This window comes from Panthera uncia, assembly GCF_023721935.1.
Source record: "Panthera uncia isolate 11264 chromosome A1 unlocalized genomic scaffold, Puncia_PCG_1.0 HiC_scaffold_17, whole genome shotgun sequence".
In the NCBI taxonomy this organism is placed as follows: domain Eukaryota; kingdom Metazoa; phylum Chordata; class Mammalia; order Carnivora; family Felidae; genus Panthera; species Panthera uncia.
This window is the reverse complement of record NW_026057577.1, coordinates 49,023,885-49,039,973: the sequence shown is the minus strand read 5'-3', so window position 1 is coordinate 49,039,973 and position 16,089 is coordinate 49,023,885. Positions and strand designations below refer to the sequence as shown.

The 16,089-nt window shown below is 44.1% G+C and overlaps 1 protein-coding gene across 3 annotated transcripts in view; it reads right to left on the bottom strand.

The window, feature by feature from the left end:
- Positions 1-15,597, bottom strand: part of LOC125934933 (microtubule-associated serine/threonine-protein kinase 4-like) — a 290,235-nt gene extending 274,638 nt beyond the window's left edge. For 2 of the 3 annotated variants that reach the window (XM_049648569.1, XM_049648567.1), the window contains exon 1: positions 14,934-15,597. In XM_049648569.1, coding sequence (XP_049504526.1) covers positions 14,934-15,290 — 357 coding nt within the window. In that variant the 5' untranslated portion in view covers positions 15,291-15,597. The remainder of the gene's footprint in view (positions 1-14,933) is intronic. The other variant, XM_049648568.1, reaches the window with a different exon arrangement.
- Positions 15,598-16,089: the final 492 nt, after the last annotated feature.

Below are 16,089 nucleotides of genomic sequence, written 5' to 3'. Positions count from 1 at the left end.
ATGATTCCTGCCAAAAACCAAGAGGGCGAGAGCTTCTTCAAGCTTTGCAAGGGCGTTTTGAAGAGGAAGAAAAAAAAAAAAAAAGAAAGATTGAGGAAATGTCTGAAACTCCAGCTGAGCCAAAAACATCATTGCTCTCCACTTGGCAAATTTCAAGGAAAGAGTAATCAAAAGATATCCCAAAGCAAGGAAATAAAGTGGTATCCTCAAGAGACAGGACCCAAAAGGGCTTATCTGGTAAATTCTTACCAAACCTACTTTCTCCCTGAACTCTGTCCTCACCAACAAAAACACCAAGTTGCTTAAGACAATGACTAAAACAGCATTAGTCGCAAACATTGTTTAATTATCTAGGGAAAGATAAATCTTTAAAACAAAAATAATCTTGATTAGAAAGTTATGAAGCTATAAATAAAACTGGTATTAAGGAAAACTACCATCCTGGTAGTGTTTTTTACTAGTAATTTTACATTACACGGGCACAAGGAATGAATCATAGGAGAGGGAAAAACCACCTACCAGTTCCTATTCCTTCTTAGTGAACACATCTGTTGGGCAAATTATTTTATCTGGTACAACCTTCTCATCCCCTCTTCTTATTTCCATCTTCAAGGCACCAGGAAAACCCTTTAGGGTAAATCCCATCAGGGTGATTCTGTAGTTCTTTTTTGCTCTCCTTACTGACATTACTTACTCTGACCCACATTTTCACGTGTCGATAGTGTACTGCACATTCACACCAACTCACTCCACTTATGCTGTCTCCTAAATCGACTATGTGTTGCTTTGGGCACAGACCAGATATTTTAAATTTCTTTTGCGTATCCTTTCCTTCCCTCCCACCTGCCAACTCCTACAGAGCTTTGCAAGAAGCAGCTTCAACAAATATCTCCTTGCACACCAGCTCAACCCCACCACAAGAATTGTTAGCAGCAGCTAAGGTACCAGGCAGGAGTCCTACATCCCATCTCCAAGGGCATCTTCACCAGCACCTATTATCAAAACATACTAAGACAACATTTGGACATTCCAAGATTCTATGTCCATCCATTCATCCAGCCCCCCTCCCCCCCGTATTTCCTCCCCTTCTGGCCAATAGGCCACAGCAAGAGAGGCACCATTCCTATACTTGAATAATAAATATAGCCCCAGCCTGCAAGTTCACATTAAAATAAGCCTCCCCTGCGGCACCTGGGTGGCTCAATCGGTTCAAAGTCTGGCTTGGGCTCAGGTCATGATCTCCTGGTTTTTTAATTCAAGACTGTGTCGGGCTCACTGCTATCAGTGCAGACCCGGATTCAGATCCTCTGTCTCACACTCTCTGCCCCTCCCCTGCTTGTACTCTCAAAAATAAATAAGACATTTAAAAATTTTTTTAATTAAACAAAAGAAGCCTCCCTCCACAAACCACCACAACAGGCCCTAGTTTCCTAATAGATCCTAAATGAGCAGCTGTTTTACCCACAAATGGAAAGCTGCCCCACCCCCGAAAGTCAAATTAGTCTGTTCAAGATTTTTTTTAAATTTCATGATAATTTTGTTATATAATCTGCCACTTTACATCCAAGCCCACGGACAGAACAGCAGCAGTAATTAAATTTACATTCTTAGACGTCCTTAAGTGTCAAAATAAATTCCTAAGAACCGCAGGTAATAGTATCTGAACAATTCAAGACCGTGCCCACGTGATCACAGGATTTTCAAGAGTATAAAGTGAGCACCCCCTGACATTTCTCAGCAGGGCTTATTCCTATCACTTGGTAAACCTGTATTTATCATTTGTTAAAGTCCATGTTTCACTTTCTCTTTAATTACCACCGACTATCTCTGATGGAACCATCCCACTGGTGGAACTCAGCTGCGAGTGATTCTTTGGGGGCCTTCTCCATCTCTTGACATGAACCAGCTGCACGAATTCCAGAACCTAGCTGTCACCCTCTCCTGAGAGGAGGATGGACACATGGGAGAGAGAAAACCAGCAGCTCTAGACATTTAGGAAGACAAACATCCTCTACTTGGAGGGATGCAGCCACCCTTCCTCACACTGTAGAGTCAGGTTCAGAAAAGAAAGAGGCCCCAGAAATCACATATTTATGTGCAAGTTCCCCAGTGGAAGGAGGATATGTGCAATTACTAAAAACCTTATCTACAGGAACTAGGTAATTCTTGTGATGGGTGTTAAACTAAAAGAAAAAGCACAGCAGAATTTTTTTAAAAAGACCATTTCCCTTATTTCTATTAAAAGTACTTGGCTTATTTTTAAAGGTATTCTGATGGGTTTTCTGAGGTAACCACCTTCTACCTTATATTCTCGGTCTTCACATGTCTACCTCCTTAGAAATGAACTGAAAACTGCCGGGGGACATTTTGCTTCTAGTTAAGATGATTTGCTCCCGGTATGTGAAGGAGTCTCGGGCGTCCATGACAGTGTCCTTAAGACAAAGTACTGCCACACCTCCAGGAGGAGCCCCAGAGCACAGGCTGAGAGTGCTCCCCTGGCTCACTAGGGCCCTGATTAGCCACATGGGCAGATGTTGACAATTAACACCAATGATTACTTGTGCCACAGGCATCCACCTCCAGAAGCTGCTATACGGCCCCCAACACCATAGGGAAAAGAGGGCCCTCCCCAGTATCCCATTCATTCTAGGGGTTAATTATACTTCTATAGGCTGGAAACCCAATCACCCTTTAAAACTACATCTCTATGGGACTTCACACTCCAAGTTCCAAACAATGGACTTCCAAACAAACTTAGAAAAAAGGCCTGACAGCTAAGGCTAACAGCTTAGGCTAGAGATATCACCGTCTTTAAGTAAATAAGTAAGTAAGTAAGTAAAAATAGTCTACTCCAAAGGCTGGGCAGGTAGGATCCACAACAGTGCAGGAGAGAGCCCTGGCGGCCAGGTAAGGCAGAGACCATACAAACTTTTCAAATCAAAGAATTTTATCAAATCAGAAATTGCTGGTCTAGGACATCAGAATGATAAACTTATGATGGGACATGTGGCCCAAACATGGCCCAAACATAACAAAACTGACCTTGTTATCCAGAGTTACACTCCTCTGCAAGACTGGGAGATAAGAGGTAGTACCCTCAATTTATTCTGATGAATGACAGAAACATACCAAATAACTTTAAAAGATGAATAAAAGAGGAACATGAAACTTTTTTTTTTCTGTATGTTCAAATCAGCATAATCTGAAAGGAAAGATCTATGGGCAAACATCCTTGTGAGAATTCCTTTCAAGAATATGTGCCTATCCACAGATCAGAAAACACATTTGCCTACCAAGTTTGTAAAAAAAAACAAAAAAAACAAAAAAAAACAAAAAACTTTTAGAACAAATTACATGCTAATGACAACAGTAAAATTGTCATGTTTCTGTAGTAAGAGGGAAACAAAAAATTGGAGCTAAAAAGGACATCTTACTTCACCATACATGAAAACCTTGGAAGCTATAATCTACCCAGTAACAAGCCAAGACAGTGTTCAGACCTCCCAAACTCTCAGCTAACACTCAGCCACTACTTATACAATTGCCAGAATTCCCACAACACATATGCACTGACAGCAGCTTTTGCCTAAGCACCAGTGAGTACAGCCCAGCATCACTGTTAATGTTTTAAGGCTGGCTATCAATATTTCATAAGAAATTAAAATAATGACTTTAAACATGTGGCCAATAATGGCTTACTGCTGCAACTGTGATTGTTCAGCTTCCCAAAGCCGGTTTATGGTTTAAAACCTTCATTTGTAGAAACTCTCCTGGCCTATTAACTGATGACCTAAAACCCAAGATCATAGCTTTAAATCCTAGCCCTGACTTTAACTTCTAGAGACACTTAATCCAAACTCTTCATGGCAAAGGCACAGGGACCCCTCTGCTAAGTGGCATTTTCATTAACGATCATTAATTTATTCTTGGCAGAGCATCAAAGGCTCTGTGCTAGGATCTTGGATACACAGAGAACAAACAGGGACCCTTAAGGGTCCACTGTTCTTCAACAGTCTCCTCGAACCTGTTCCTTCCTTTTCCTCCATTAACATCGAGAAGGCCACTGAGCTACAGCAGGGTAGTGCAAACCAACCAAATTACTAGATTTTAAAAGACTTTGGTAGGGGCACCTAGGTGTCTCAGTTCGTTAAGTGTCCGATTTCAGCTCAGGTCATGATCTCATGGTTCGTGAGTTGGAGCCCCGCATCAGGCTCTGTGCGGACAGCTCAGAGCCTGGAGCCTGCTTCACATTCTGTGTCTCCCTCTCTCTGCCCCTCCCCTGCTCGTGCTTGCTCACACTCTCTCTGTCTCTCTGTCTCTCTCTCTCAAAAATAAATAACAGACCTGGGTAAAAGTTCAGTGAATAAATGCATGTACAGCCCTCAGAATGGTGTCTTAACACACAATATGGCTCAAGTACCATTTTGTGCAACATGTTATTGTTCACTCTACACTGTTCACTCTCCCTGTTGAGGGGATTCGAGTAGACAGGACACTGTTCCCACTCAGAGGAACTCACAATCTAGTGGGAGAGAGATCAATTATTAACTATACTACAAAAAAAAGTGTACAAAATGGGAAGGAGAAAACCAATGAAATAGCAGAAAATGCTGTCCAAACTTAAGTGCTGTACAGATATTAACAATATAGATGAGATCTGGCACAACCCAAGACAAAGAGGTACAGCACAATCCTCACAAAAAGAACTTCTGCTGCTACCTTCCACTTGTTTCTAAATGGAAGGAGAGATGATGCACATGTTTCATTAGTTTCAGAGGTACAACATAGTCCACTGTCTTCAACTTTTAAAATTAAAAAAAATATTGTCTACTTTCATCAAGACTACATGCAATTTTATCCTCACTACCTCCGCTTAAACACTTTTACATCTTCAATGGTTTTCAAAGATGATTGATGCCCAAAGAGCCCTAAAGCAGAACAAGATGTCAAATGATTAAAAAAAAAAAAAAAAAAGTACCTTGTTCACAGAATAGGACGGCAGAAAAACCATACCAGGACGTTATAGGGGGAAAAGCAGAAAAAGTGAGAGCAAAAAGAGCTTTAAAATTTTTTGAGTCATACAATTCCATAACCGAGAAAGGCCTTTCCGCCAAATATTCTGTTCAACTAAAGGTTTACTACAATCTCCCAACTAACATGGTTTGTCATGTTCCTTTTTAAAATGCCAGCAGCCAAGCTACGGAGGAAAGGGAAGAAAAAATTGCCAAATGGTCAAGTTGCTTCTCTACTGGCATAACTCCTCCCAGTTGGTCTCATTCCCTAATTTTAAAATCATTACACTCAGCTTGCTCCAGGTGGAAACGTTCTAATTTCCAAAGTGCAACTCATGAAAACAAAAGGGTTTGTTCTTAATGAAGAGTTCAAAGTTGTAATTTCCATTTTCTTTCTTCTAATAGTGAATCTGCACCATGCCTAAAACCCACCCGTCACTGCAGATTGAAATTAGTCTAATAGATCTTAGAACCACTCTAACTGTACTTCTCTTCCTAGCCAGCAGTTAACAGCTTGTGCAGATAACTAATCAGTGTACGTAGAACAAAATGCCAAGAAATTCCAAGGAAATTAAGTGGTACATTAAATAAAATTTACAAAAGTACTATTTCAAAGAATAAGTTAAAGTACCATAACACAAGGCAAAGAGAAGATAGTCTTTTCTTATTTGACAGGCAGTTTGCCTCACATTCTCCATCACTCTCCCATGCTCACACAGCACTCGCTTAGTCTTTAAAACTGCACCAAATTTACCTGGCACTTCTCACTAGTCACAAGAGAGCCACAAAAATGAAAGGTCAGCATTTTCTTGAGTCTTTCTGATAGGTACTGTATTCATTTGAGATGAGACTGAAGTTCTCCTCCCTAGGTAAAACTTCTCAATGGTCCTTTTTCTCCAAATAAGCATCTTGGGCTGCCCTTCTGCCTGGAGCAAACATTCTCCTCATCTTGCCTACACCGGAGAATCCCCAGAGCAGCTCTCTTAAAACAAGCCTAACAAGGGGCACCTGGGCAGCTCAATCCATTAAGGCTCTAACTCTTGGTTTCGGCTCAGCTCATGATCTTGCGGTTTGTGAGTTCAAGCCCCCAACAGGCTCTGCACTGCTCAGACCCTGCTAGGGATTCTCTTTCCCCCTTTCTGGCCCTCCCCCACTTCCTCTGTCTCTCAAAATAAATAAATAAACCTCAAAAAATAAAAAATAAAACCACAAGCCTGAGGTGATGACTTCAAATAAGCATCAAACAAATTCAATTAAGCTTCAGATGATTTCAACTAAACACTCCAGCTAAAACTATGGGAGTAACAAAGCAGATTTTGAGTTTATGTTACATGTGTAGGAGCTATAAACACTCCTACAGAGCCAATTTATTCATAATGAACTTGTTTGTGAAAATAATCCTTTAACCTTTTATACACGAAATAGATTTCATCATCACTGCATCTCATTTCAACGCCTTAATGTAGTTTAGGTAGCAATGACTGCCCTAAGAAGCAATTTTAAATTTGTAATTTCTGTAATATACATCTCAATGACATGTTCAGTGACATAAAATTTTAACCAATTCTAACTCAATTTTACTTTACTTCCCTCCCGCCGATGATGCACCAGGTCCCTTCCTGCATCGCAGAAGGTGTGTCCACCTCTGCACAAAGAAATGCCTAAATGACAAATGTTAACACCAGAAGTCAGAGATATGATGGCATTATTTTTAAAACACAGAAAGGCACAAAATTATCAGACAGGAGCGACCTACATACCTAACTTCTCAGCTTATCGAAAATGTAGCTGACCAAGTTCTAAGAGGCCAAAGGACCCACACCCAATGTGCGATTATTAACGTACATTCAACTACCCAAACTAAATTGGGTGCACCTGTGAGCTTGCCAGCCACTGGAAATACCACTAAATTACAGCGTCAAGAATAATAAAATTAAATTTTCATTTTCCACATGATAGCCTATGAAATTAGTTAAGAAAAGAAAGCCAATCTAACAGTACTTCCTCTCTCTCACACACATCCCCACCTCATCTCAGCCCCCAATATCAGTACAAACCACTGGGGCTGAAAGGCTCAGTGGAAATAAGTATCATAATCAAAATTATATCGACTGTGTCCAAGAGAGAAATTGATGGGCTGGCAGAAGAGTACAAGTCTAGGGTACAAATTCATAGGCTGTCTCACAGACACATGTGGCTAGTTATGAATTCAAATCATTAAATAAGCAGTGAATGCTCCTCATTAAGTGGGAGGGACCACCAGAAACTGCATACAAGTTCTATACATTGAAATGTGACTTTGATGTATGTGTGCCGCTGACCACGGTCCTGAACCAACATTTCCTCTTTGGGGGAAGGCTTTTCTCTCCTTTCCTTCCCAGGAATTACGAACCAGGTGAGAGTTCATGGAGACAGATAATGAAAGAGACAAGTACACAGAAGCTGGTGGAGGATAAGACTTCTGTTGAATCTTATGTTATGTTCTGCTTTAACCTAAGAGAACAGTACCAGACAAGAAATCAGACAAAATATCAGAGACATAAAAGAGAACAAGAATCTCTGAACAATGCAAAGTTGTATAAACAGCAGCCTTAACAGGTTCATAAGACAGAGCACCAGGTTGGTGAGAGGTACAGTCCCTGCAGTAGCATTTGAATTTTATCAAAAGTGCTCCTAGATTGTTTTTATTTTTGCCTTAAAGGTTGACATGTCTACATTGCCCCAAAAGGACACAACAGAAGGGGGGGGAGGCAGGGGACAATTTACATATCTTAATTCTTGTACTTTTAAAAGTACAATCACACTTCTAATAGATTTCCTCTCTGTGAAGTTGGGGTGGCCCTTGGACCACCTGCCTTACCCCACTCCACCCTAACTCATATATAAACCAAAGCTGGCTTCCAAAAAATCATTTGATTGGTCTTATTACTCCCTTCTCAGCCTCCAAATCATTACCTTGGATACTTAAGTGCATGGTCATCATCTCACCAGCCTCACCATACAACTGACATGCTGCCTTCTAACTAAATCCCTGGGCAAAGCCAGTAATTTACATGTTTATACAGTTGTTTAGGATATTATTAATAAATGATCACTAAGAGCAAGTTCCATGAGTAAAAGAGAGATCATATCTTAATAGAAGGGTTAATGAACCATACACCATAAAGCTTTCCTGTTAGTACATTATAAGAAATGCTCTATGAAATTAAAAGTGATAACTGTGCTACACATCTACCTACTCATGAATGAAAGGGCCTGTCATGACTACCAACAAAACATGCTAGTAGCATAATCCATCAGGGAAGGGACCGCTAGGCTTCTAATTATTCCTGGCTATGCCATAGCCATTCTGCATAAACCAGCTCCTCATGCTCAGTAATAACAAATGCTGCTACGGAATACATACTATGTGCAAGGCATAATGCTGGCTACTTCACATAAAGTATAATTCTTAATTCTCCTAACAACCCTCTGCAATAAATGTTGCCATGTCCATTTGACCGATGAGGAAACAGTCTCAGTATTAAAAACCTTTCCAAAGTCACACAACGTGTAAGTGGCTCAGTGTCATCAGTCCGTACCTTCAGGCACTACTGACTCTGACCCAGGGCAGAGAAAAACTGGCTGCTAGCCCTGAAGGGATGAAGGAGAGGAGCACATGCCCCTTCCTGACAACACTCAGAACACGAGAATGTGATTATAAATGACATGAGGTTTCTTTCGTATAAAAAGGACAAGCATCTCTTTTAAGATACACATGTGCGTGCATGCATGCGCACGCACACACACACACCCACTCAGTTTTCTTCAATGCCAGGCCACCCTATTATGGATCCTTCTCATTGTGAGAAGGCTCTTTCTACACTGTATCATGTTTGCACCCCGCACTATAGTTCTTCCACAACCTTCCTCCAAGGGACAAAGTGAGAAGCAATGGGACTCATACATTGTATCCACTAAATCTAATACACAGCTTTATCACTGACTGTAATACATAGTTAATACATAGGTTTGTCACCAACTGTAAAACAGTGGCAAAATATAAATATGACCTTTCCCTAGAATACCTCAGACCAGAGGTGGAAAAGGCAAAATCCTTAGTTCTCTGATGCTGATCAGCCCTTCTCTAGGAAGATACAGGCAAACAAGCTAGATTCTCATAATGTGTATTAGCTCACCAACACCACACTTCCCACCGACAGGGAATCTCATACAATCTCAGGGCAATTTCCCCTTGTATTCACCTTGGGTAAATATTTCTCTGTAATTTACTGTGGAAATGAGCTATTCCAAGGCCCTCTTCTCAGTCACCATTCCCATTAATAAAGTTTTTCCTTCAAGAAAATAGTAGGCTTAAGGCAACATCACAGTGAAAAGGAGCATTAATATTCACACTATGGTATTCTCTTGAAGAGAGCTCAATTCTTTTTCTACAGTATTTGCCATGTGTTTACCTGGGGCACTTGAACTACCAGGAAGGAGCCCCCTGTTCCATGTACACATCATTTATTAAGATGCCCTCTTCTAGGTTATCAGCTCCAATCCTGGAACATTTAAGCAGGCTACACAAGCAGTTCCCAACAGGTGGGCTTCGTGCTTCCTGCCCTCCCCAAACACAAATCTCACCATACCACTATCTCGATTCAAATCCTTCAACGGCTCTCAGCACCAGCTGCTGCATCACTCTCAAGGGTTATCTGATGTTATGCTCCCCCCTCCTCCATGCCAAACAACCCGCAGACGCACCATACTCTCTCCCACTTTAGGGCCTCCAGCTACCTGCATGGCTCTTACCCATGTTATCTCCCAGCTATCTCCCGGCTCATCCATTATGTCTCAGCTCAACATCACCTCCTCAGTGAGGCAGTTCTTACCTCCCAGACTAAGAGAGCTCCATGATATAGATACACTCCCTCACAGCCTGCTCCTCTGTTCCATTTACTTCCTTTGAAACCAACTAATTAATAATCGTGTGTTGTGTGACCATCTCCCTCAACTACACTAGAAGCTTTGTAGGGTCCAAACTATCTTTGTCTCATCCACTTTCATGTCCTTAATGCTGAGGCCAATGCGTCACTAGAGTCTCATGCAATATATATTGGTTGACTGATTTTCTCAACTCTCTTATCGAAATAGTGAGTCAAAAAGGAGATAAAATAATAAATGCACCAAGATTTATGCACTGCTTTTGTTCAAATTATGTAGCTGCTGTGATTAATAAAATACAAACTCAGGGCGCCTGGGTGGCTCAGTCGGTTGAGCGTTCAACTTCGGCTTAGGTCATGATCTCACGGTTTGTGAGTTCAAGCCCCATGTAGGGCTCTGTGCTGACAACTCAGAGCCTGGAGCCTGCTTCCGATTCTGTGTCTCCCTCTCTCTCTACCCCTCCCATGCTCATGCTTTCTCTCTCTCTCTCTAATAAATAAGCGTTAAAAAAATAATAAAATAAAATTCAAACTCAATGAAAAGCTTTACTGAATTCATAGTTGTTTTTCGCTATTTATTTTCTTAAACAATGAACAGCAGAAATTCATGTACTGCATCACTACTGTGTGCAGGAATCCCACAAACACATCCCAGGTATTATTAAGAGCAGTACTCAAACACCATTCAATAGAACAGTTCAAAGACATCCCATGACTGTGCCTATTGTCACGCAGGAAACTGTCCCCCAACGTACGTCAATAAAACAAATCTTTTAGTATAGCAGAGTATAAATGAGCCACTTTATATATGGAGTTGAAAATCCTTTTAACCACTAAGCCTTTTCTTTTTCAGCCATTCTAAGAATCCTTCAAAGTTTCAAGTTCTAATAGACACAGTGAAAAGCGGACTTAATACACAAGTCCCTTTAAAGGTATTTTGAGTGGATCCTCAGTGATTTAGCTTTGTTCAAAATTTACCTGGATCAAAAAAATTTTTTTTTACCTGGATCCATGAGGTATTTTTGATAAGAGATCTAGAGGTCTGGGCATAATTCACAACATACACAACAAATGAAAACACACACAGTCACCGTTCAATCAAACGCATAACTATTTTCAAAGATGTCCTTTTTTCCTCATTCATTCAATATATACTCACTGAGTCCATACTAATATACTAGAGGTACTGTGCTAGGCATATAGAACAAAATCCCTGCCCCCAAGGAGGTCAGTGATAGACAGCAAACGGTACCTGAGTACTTCATTAGTGTCATCACACGGTACTTTGGGAAAAGACAGGACAAAGTTGCCTACAAGTAAATCTCAGAAATGTGGTCACAGGAACAGTCCCCCAATCTAGATAGATGCCTGTAGATCGACAGAGCCACCAACCCTCAACACCCGCAGACTCCAAATGCACAGGCTTAGGGAAGCAGCGGAGGAAGTCAGATGCAGTTTATTAACTGCATGATATGCACCATCTCTAACTCCCAGGTGTTTAAATACAGAAGAATGCAAACACTGCCTTCTTATTGTTTTTAAGCAACAAAAGTGTAAAGGGCTGATTTAAGTCTCTGATACCTAGTAAGTTCACACAAATATTGATAGTAAGATAAAATACATAATAGGTCAAACACTATTGATATACTCAAATCAGCTTCAACAAGGTTGCCAAAAACAAGTTAGCACTGCAATTATACACCACATACTTGAATTTTGCTGTTTTTTTAAATTTATTTTAATGTTTATTTTTGAGAGAGAGAGATCAAGCATGAGCAGAGGAGGGGCAGAGAGAGAAGACACAGAATTTGAAGCAGGCTCCAGGCTCTAAGCTGTCAGCACAGAGCCTGTGGCGGGGCTGGAACCCACAAACCATGAGATCATGACCTGAGCAGAAGTCGGGTGCTTAACCGACTGAGCCACCCAGGCATCTAGAATTTTGGTGCTTTTTAAAAAGTGATGCAGAAAAAAATATAAATAAATAAATAAATAAATAAATAAATAAAAAGTGATGCAGTAAGTTATGAGAAGAAAAAAAAAAAAACACTTTGGAAAACAATGACTCTCCCAAGCTAGACACAACAATTTAAAGATCTAAATGAACCTCTTTCCATTTTATGCATTGCACTTAAGCCTTTTAAAGCATTATACTCAGCACCTTGCCATAGTAGGACATTACTCTAACAGTGCCTTGCCATAATACGACCTGATTCAAATGAAATCTGTTTCCCAGCTTATGCTAATAAAATGAAAATAACCTGAGGAGACACAGCCTCAGGTTCTCTCAGAGTAGCAGGTTAATTACGCAGAAAAATAACAAGCCAGCCTAAGTTCGTACTTCCATGTCACAAGATTTTCATCACCAATGAACTTGAAAAATTAATATTTACTTAGCACTTCATGCTATATATTAGTGTGCTAGGATTACATAAAATCGCAGGTATAAAATGCCTAACAACTCTATTGTTGTGATTCTCATTTAAAGGTGAAAAAACTGGGGCTACGATTAATTGAACGGTCCACAATCCCACAGCCAGTTAATGCGGCAGAGCTGGGAAGCAAACCCATGTCTTCCCACTAAACTTAGTGTTTGCAACCCAGTGTTCCTGACTGAACCCTCTGGAATGGTGCTTGTAGTTGTGTGCATTTTCTGAGGAGCCGGTGGAGAGCTGACATTAGATTCTCAAAGAAGCCTACCATCCCACAAAAGGTTAAAAATCACTGCACCATACCGTCACCCAGGTAAAACCAGAAAATGCACACTGGACTTTAACGCCTTTCACCAAGACTACCACTTCTCGGCTCCTGAGGAGGAAAAAAAAAAAACTCCACAGTTAACAGTTTCACTTTAAAATTCTCACAGCCAAGCCAAGATTTCCACTCCTAGATAACTTCCAGCAACCTCTGCCACAGAGTCAGTTACACAATAAATTCCAATACTGTATCAGTTTACATCCAATTCTGAGATTTCACAAATACTGACCAATGTTATTTAGTCATTCCACTTTCCAAAATGTGTTTCAATCAACCAGTCCTCACTGCATTGCCTGAGAAATAAGCTATCATTATATCTCTTCCCAGGAAGTAAAACACTGTCACCATGAGGCCAGGCAATAAATCAGCTACAGAATTGGGATCAAAAGTGAGAAGCTCCTTGCTTGCCCCACCCATATGCAAGACTGTGTCATTTACCCCAGAGCAACCTCTCCTAGCTACAGAGAAAACACTGGGCATCTTCTCGACCAATGACAACACTAAATTAGAATCTACTAGTAAATCAGTGAATTAGGGCATACCCCCAGCTGCCCAATGACAAGTGCGCTCATCTTGAAAGTTGAGGCAGATGTCACAGGATAAACACCTGGCACATGCCTGACATCTTAAAAATGAGATGCAACCACTGAGGGACTCTGACAGTTCTGTGGCAGGTATGGCACTCAGCTTAACTCCTGGCATTCCGTCCCTAGGATCAATCTGAACATTTGATCCATCCTAAATTCCTGATCAGCAAAAAAGAGTATTTCTGTGGAAATGAACTTTAACTTGAAGTTACCTGGTTCAAACCCCTCATTCTACAGATAAAACCAAACCTCAGAGGAATGAAACCACTTGCCTAAGGCTCATAACTCAGACCTCAGAAAGCAAGTCTCCAAACACCTGTCCAGGATCCTTGCAATTCTCCAGGGCACTGGAAAATCGATCATGGTTACTGCCAGAAGCTTGGCCATCGACCAAACAGCACTGCTCCATCTCTGCCTCGCCAGGACATCACTCCCCTCACCCTGTGCCAGATCCACTCTTTGCCTCCAGAATGAGGTCCCTGGGGGCCACTGGCAGGACACTGACCTCAACGTGCACATTCTGAGGGATAAAGACAATTACCTACTAAAGCTAACCCCATCCAGGAGGAGAAAAAATAGGACTCTGGCACTGAGGAATTAACTTCACAAGGACTCTATGTTAGGACGATGTTTTATTTATAGCCCTGCCTGAACAAAATGACTTAGCCACAACTCTCCAAAGCAAACAATCTAAAAGATAATGAAGAACCTTATGCTTCTCTAACTGTGCTCCAAAGCCCTCCCCCAACACACCCCCTGCCAAAAAAAAAAAAAAAAAAAAAAAACAAAGAAAACTAACTAAAAGAAACCAAAAACCCCCCCCCAACCCCCCCCCCCCCAAAAAAAAAAAAAAAAAAAAAAAGCCAAGGAAAGCTATCTAGAGGACACCAAAGTCATACGCTCAATGTGTCAGGACGCGACCCACAAGTTTTGGATGAACGTTCTTCCAGGAGACCAGGATGGAAACAGTCTCCCAGAAGAAAATCGGGGGTTCTCTATCCAGTCTGGCAACCAGCGCGCATCTGGACACCCAGGAACAAGTCCGAATGAGAGATGCAGGCGTGCACGACAGTGGCGCCGACCGAGAGCTCGGAGTCCCGCTCTCTCAGAGGACCGACGCTGCGGGGACCAGCCAAAACCACCCGCAGGTGATCCCGGGGAGCCGGCGTCACTGACACGCCCCTGTGAAACTCCACGGGTACCGCTCCCACTCTTCCGCCAGGAAAGACACACCGTCTCTTCCCCTCACACCCATCCCCTCACCACACTCCCTCTCCGCCCGAGAGCTTCGGCGGGAAGCAACGCCCACTTCGGAAAAGATCTTAGTTGTGGGGACCAGCCGGGCGTCCAGATCACTCATTCACAGAGCCACCGTAGCAGACACAAACATTAAGGAGTTTGCTGTTTTGACATAAAAAGCACACGATCAGGCCTCACATGAAGGCACACACACGGAGGTAACAGCCATGAGAAGTCAATGACCCACAGGGAGGCTCCTAACTGCCATCACCCCGGGCTCGGGGCAGAGCACCTGGGGTCCCTCCCCCTCTCCACGCCCCGGGGCGCCCAGCCGTGGGCCGCGCGCGGAGTGGAGAGCTGAGGTCTCCCGACAGCAGGGACCCGGAGGGGGGCGAGCGGGGGAAGGCGGGGCCCACCTCCTCGTCCTGCTCCTCCTGGGACGCGCTGCTGCCCCGCGGCGCGGGCGGCGCGGTTCCTCCGCGGAGCTGCGGCGGCGGCGCACAGACTCCAAGCTCAAGCACCACGCGCGCGGGAGCCCACGCGGCGGGCGGCGGGGCGCCTAGGGCGCCGCCCGGCGGCGGTGGCTGCGGCTGCTCTCGAGAGAAGCCGCCGGGCTCCCCTTCCTCCGACAGAGTTTCTGAGCCCGAGGAGGACTCGGCCGAGGAAGCGCCAGGCGAGGATGCGGCGGCCACCGCAGGAGCAGGAGCCCGGGCGCCGTGGCCGCTACAGCCACGGGGCACCGGCTCCGGCGCCTCCGAAACTTTCTCCCCCATTTCCCTCTCGGGCCCAAAGTGCAGCCCGAGGGGCAGCGGGGACGCGGCGGGCACTCAGCGTCTCCAGGGAAAGCTGCGAGCTGCGCGGCTCCGACTCGCTCTCGCTGCCGCTCCCGGGCTGCGGGGAGCCCCGCCGGCGACTACATGGCCGCGGCACGGCCGCGGGAGCCCGCCGCCAAGTTACCAGCCGCCCAGATTTGGCGGCCGACCGGGGCTCCCGCGCGCGGGGACAGGCCAGCTCGAGCCGGCGCTCTACGGTCCACAATCCTAGCGAGCTGCGCCCGCGCCGCCGGGACTGCGGCTTCGCCAGCAAAACCTGCCTCCAGGCAGAAGCGGGGCCGGCGGAGGAGACGGGCAGCCAGGGGAGCCAATGGCAGGGCAGGCGCGCCGGTGGGCGGAGGCTGCGGCGCCCCCGGCCGCACGGGCGTCAGGTAGGGGAGGCGGGGCGAGGCGCGGGCTACGGGATCCGGCGGAGCGCTGGGGCCCCCGGGACTGGGGAGAGGCGGTGGCGGAGGGGGCACCTGGAGCGTGGAATCGGAGCCAAAGGCTTGGACTCCGAACTTAGCGGAGGAGTGGCTGGCCGGCCTTGGAACGCCAGGGAGAGATGGCTGAGGGGGCGGTGAGACCTTGGAGAAGAACTGGACTTTGTTTCGAAAAATTAGAATTGAGGAAACTGACCAGAAGTAGAAATTTAAAAGGAAACACAGTCACGCACACACACGCACCCACTAGACTGCTGGAGGAGAACGAGGGAAACTCCGTGGTATAGTGAGTGGATGGATCTAAACAGACCTGATTT